General features: G+C 55.8%; 1 protein-coding gene across 1 annotated transcript; it reads right to left on the bottom strand.

The window, feature by feature from the left end:
* Nucleotides 1-3,396: 3,396 nt before the first annotated feature.
* LOC145340363 (histone demethylase UTY-like) lies at nt 3,397-4,954 on the bottom strand (the record flags this gene model as incomplete). Its single annotated transcript, XM_080184820.1, has 3 exons — nt 3,397-3,655; nt 4,010-4,180; nt 4,828-4,954. Coding segments are annotated over 3 exons (325 nt in total), but the record flags the coding sequence as incomplete, so codon positions are not given.
* Nucleotides 4,955-5,182: the final 228 nt, after the last annotated feature.

Here is a 5,182-nt window from a genome sequence, read left to right as displayed (position 1 = left end):
CATAGCCCTGTATCGATCCCCAAACTAATCCCACTCTCTCCCCATAGCCCTGTATCAACCCCCAAACTAATCCCACTGCCCCACTCTCTCCCCATAGCCCTGTATCAACCCCCAAACTAATCCCACTGCCCCGCTCTCTCCCCATAGCCCTGTATCAATCCCCAAACTAATCCCACTGCCCCGCTCTCTCCCCATAGCCCTGTATCAATCCCCAAACTAATCCCACTGTCCCGCTCTCTCCCCATAGCCCTGTATCGATCCCCAAACTAATCCCACTCTCTCCCCATAGCCCTGTATCAATCCCCAAACTAATCCCACTGCCCCATTCTCTCCCCATAGCCCTGTATCAATCCCCAAACTAATCCCACTGCCCAACTCTCCCCATAGCCCTGTATCAATCCCCAAACTAATCCCACTGCCCTCTCCCTCCCCATAGCCCTGTATCAATCCCCAAGCTAATCCCACTGCCCCACTCTCTCCCCATAGCCCTGTATCAATCCCCAAACTAATCCCACTGCCCCGCTCTCTCCCCATAGCCCTGTATCAATCCCAAAACTAATCCCACTGCCCTCTCCCTCCCCATAGCCCTGTATCAATCCCCAAGCTAATCCCACTGCCCCACTCTCTCCCCATAGCCCTGTATCAATCCCCAAACTAATCCCACTCTCTCCCATAGCCCTGTATCAATCTGACCCCTATCACCTGACCTCTAACCCACATCGCACTGACCTCTGACCCCTGCCACCCCCCCCCAACCAACTCAGAGCCCCGGCTGACCCCCATCACACTGACCTCTGACCCCCTTTGTACTGACCCCTCAGCTGACCCCTGATCCATCTCACTGGCCCCCCCCGCCTCAACTCAGAGCCCCGGCTGACCCCCATCACACTGACCCCTGATCCATCTCACTGACCACTGCCCCCCCAACTCAGAGCCCCGGCTGACCCCCATCACACTGACCCCTGATCCATCTCACTGACCACTGCCCCCCCAACTCAGAGCCCCGGCTGACCCCCATCACACTGACCCCTGATCCATCTCACTGACCACTGCCCCCCCAACTCAGAGCCCCGGCTGACCGCCATCTCACTGACCCCATCGCCACTGATCTCTGACCTTGACCCGAGCCTGACTACCCCCCCCCCAATCTCACTGACCTTTGATTCCCATCGTGCTGACCCCCATCTTGTCTCCCACCCCACCTTCCTCCGGCCACTGAGCCCTCTCATCTTTCTCACTCACCTCATTCCGTCATTGTTTGCTCGGAGTGATCCCTGGCGATCCCGCTGGCGAAGCCTTTACAGGAATTCGGAAAGGGGAGGGTTCTGGGAGTAGCCCAGCCCCTCCCACCCGTACACCCCCCCCCCCTCTCCACCACCCCCCCCCCACCCCACCCTCTCCACCATCCCTGTCCCCCAGTGATTTTCCCCATTCTGTTATGGGGTTACCCCCCCCACTTCCCACAGAACTGGATAATTTCCTCATCCCAACTTCTGGAGATTTCCCCATCCCGACTTCCGGAGATTTTCCCTATCCTCAATCCCGGGGTTTCCCCATCCCAAATCCCAGAGGTTTCCCCATCCTGAATTCGGGGGTGGTTTCCCAACCCAAATTCCGGAGATTTCCCTGTCCCAATTCCAGAGATTTTCCCATCCCAAATTTTGAAGGTGTTCCCCAACCCGCATTCCGGAGATTTTCCCCATCCTCAATCCTGGGGTTTCCGCCATCGCGAATTCCGGAGATCCCCCCCCACCCACCCACCCACCCAGCGCGCTCCCGTCCCCGAGTGAAGGGGTGTGTGCGGACTGAGTAAAGTTTATCAAAAGCTTTATTATCTGTGTCACACAAATTCACAAAGTTAAGACAGTTCTGGCTCAGTTGCGTTAACAGTGCAGTAAAACTCCAAAACGATATTCTTATCATAAAATCCAAAAACAGAATCATAGCTACCCTCAGACTCCATTGCAAAACTTAACTTCTTGGTTTTAAAAAAAGCCCCAAGCACAATTTTCATTAGAATTAAAAAAAAACAATAGCACACAGTTCGGGAAAACAAGTCCAATCAAATCCGACTCTTGTCAACTCCCGGCTAACTCCTAACAGAATAAAGACGGGGGGGTAGTGGGAAAGGAGGGAGAGGGATAAGGATCAGAGAGACAGAGAGAGAAATACAGATAGAGATGGAAAGAGACTGAGAGACAGGCAGACAAAGAGAGAGACAGACAGAAAAAGGCAGACAGAGAGAGAGACAGGAAACAGACGGAGAGAGACAGACACACACGCAAAGAGAGAGAGAGAGACAGAGGGACGAGAAAAAGAGGGAGCAGTGGATAGGAAAGAGAGAGAAAAATAGATGAGAGAGACAGAGCGAGGCAGAGAGACACACAGGGATGAGAGAGAGATGAGAGAAGGAGCGAGAGAGATAGAGAGGCGGAGGGGAAGGTAGAAAGGTTCAGGAAATGGGGTACGGGAGTGGAATACCCGAGAGAGGGAGAGTCAGGAGAGCGGTGACGAGAGAGGAGGGACAGCAACCTCCCCCCCGCTCCGAACTCGGAGTCGGAAATGTTTTCCGTCAGGGAAGAAATCATTTTTAAAAATGTGAAATCTCAGGGAAAACAATTAGAATAAATAGAGGATTTCATAAATAAACCAAAAACTGTACATTAGAAAAAAAAAACTTTAAAAAATGGAGGTAAAATTGAATGGATGATGTGATTGATAATTTATACACGTGAGATATTTTACTGTGGGATTGGTATGTCTAAATTAAAGTGACACTATACATAGAAACACATACAAGAAACTACGACAAAAATAATTCTTGCTATAACCCGTATTTAGCAATCCAAAACCACTTCTTAATGCTTACATTTTTTTTTTCGATAGGAAAAAGTTTATTTTTAATTTCCATTCCTCTTCCTCTTCCCATCTTCGAAAGGCCAAAGTGGTATTTGCTGCAGTGTCAAGTGACAAGAGGTTCGACAACGTGACTGCTCAGAGTCGCCAACAGTGCGGGGGGTTTGGGGGGGGGCAGTGGGGAGGTGTGTGGGGGGGCGGCCATCTCGTTTCCTCCGGACGGGGGCGGCCATCTCGTTCTTGTTCCACCGGACGGGGGCGGCCATCTTGTTTCCTCCGGATGGGGGCGGCCATCTTGTTTCCTCCGGATGGGGGTGGCCATCTTGTTCTCGTTCCACCGGATGGGGGCGGCCATCTTGTTTCCTCCGGATGGGGGCGGCCATCTTGTTCTCGTTCCACCGGATGGGGGCGGCCATCTTGTTTTACCTTACAGGGCAGTACCTTGTTCCACCTGAGGGGGGGGGTGGCGGCCATCTTGTTGCACATGACTGGTTGGTTGGTTGGTTGGCGGGGGGGAGGGGGGTGTGGGCGCGGCGCGAGCCATCTTGTTCCACCTCGCACGGCCAATCAGCAGCTGCTGATGATGATGATAAGGTTGAGTAAACACCGCAACTGACTGGCTGATGCAAAAGATCCCGCATAGTGATTGGGCGCTGGTTGGACAGTCCGTGGAGATGTTGAGGGGTAGGGGTGGGTGGGGGGGTGAACTCATTGGGGTGCAGAGGAACCTCGGACAGTGAGAAGCATTTGGTATGGCTTTTTGAGGAGCTTGTCATCTGGATGATCCTGATTGAGGCGTCTGTAGACAAAGAAAAGGGGGGGGGGGGCGGGCAGGTGAGTTAGTGCCCAAGGACACCTCCGTTCCCCTCACTATACCCCCCCTGCCCCTGCATTCCTCCTCCCCCACCCCCACCCCCACCCCCACACTCTCCCTTCTGCACACTCCTTCCTCCACCCTCTCACTCTGCCCCTCCCACCGCCCCCCCCCCCCCCCACACTCCGCCATTCTCCCCTCTCCCTCCCTCACACTGCCCCGCCCCCTGACACTCCCCTCCCCCCTGCACTCTCACCCTACACCCCCTGCTGCGCACTCTTTCCTCCCCCACCACCACCACCCCCCCCAACGCCCCCCCCCCCCCCACCCCACACTCACCAGTGTGAAATGGTCGTAAACCTGAACCAGGTCGTCCATCTTGTATTGCTCCAGAATAACGACATTCAGAAGCGAGGGGCTCTGCTGTCGGGCACAGTCCTCACAGTGGACCAGGTAGGATTTCCGACTACTGTTCTCACTCGTTACAAAGAGAATGTTGAATACCTCCAACTGTTAGAGCCACGGGGGAGAGGGGGAGAGAGGGAGGTGGGGGGGGGAGAGAGAGAGAGAGGGAGATAGAGAGTCAGTATAATGGGGAGGGAGGGGTGGTGATGTGATTACAAGTGCCACGCGGGAGAGTCCTGGAACCTCTCATCATCCAGACGCTTGCCCCAAATCATCGCTGTGGGTACAGATACCAACGCCCCCCCCCTCCCTTTCCCTCATCTCAGGGTGGCACGGTGGGTGAGCGCTGCTGCCTCACGGCGCCAGGGACCCAGGTTTCGATTCCCGGCTCGGGGGCACCGTCCGTGCGGAGTCTGCACGTTCTCCCCTCGGTGCCCAAAGACGAGCTGGGTTGGGTGAATTAGCAGGGTCAGTGTGGGGGTGTGGGTGGTGGTTACAGCAGCGGGGAGAGACGTGGGTTTAACCTGGGTAAGATGCTCTGTCAGAGAGGCCGGCACGGACGCGCTGGGCCGAAGGGCCTCCACCTGCGCCGTAGGGATTCCGTGATGCCCATCCCCTCCCCTCCCCGCCCCCAGGGCTGTATCTCAAACTCCAGGCCCCCTCCCACCCTGGGTCTTGCTGGGCCGGTGGTGGTGGGAGGAATAAGGGATTGAAGGGAACCCCCCCCCACCCTCATCCCCTCGCCCACCTACCTCACACTCGTTACAGTAATACGCTGGCTCCTCCTTCACCCGGCTCTGGAAGATGATTTTCTTGCCGCTGTTGGTCAGCGAGTCCCGCAGGAGCTGGCATTGCTTCAGCGAGGTCAGCAGGCAGTACCTGGAGGTCACAGGTCAGAGGTCAGAGAGAGAGAGAGACAGCCCGGCTCCTGAACTCCCCCCCCCCCCCCCCCCCCCCCGCAGCCGACTTTTGTTGTCCCAGGACTTGGCGAGGCCCAATGATGAAACACCCAACTCGACCGGGGGTCAATTTTACCATCCGACGGGAATCGGGAGCGGACCGTGCAGCGGTGACAATCATCTCTCCCTCAACCTCAACCGAGCAAAG

Source organism: Carcharhinus amblyrhynchos, unplaced genomic scaffold (genome assembly GCF_965287045.1).
Source record: "Carcharhinus amblyrhynchos unplaced genomic scaffold, sCarAmb.v2.hapA scaffold_957, whole genome shotgun sequence".
In the NCBI taxonomy this organism is placed as follows: domain Eukaryota; kingdom Metazoa; phylum Chordata; class Chondrichthyes; order Carcharhiniformes; family Carcharhinidae; genus Carcharhinus; species Carcharhinus amblyrhynchos.
The sequence above is the reverse complement of the archived record's forward strand: the minus strand, read 5'-3'. Positions and strand labels throughout refer to the sequence as shown.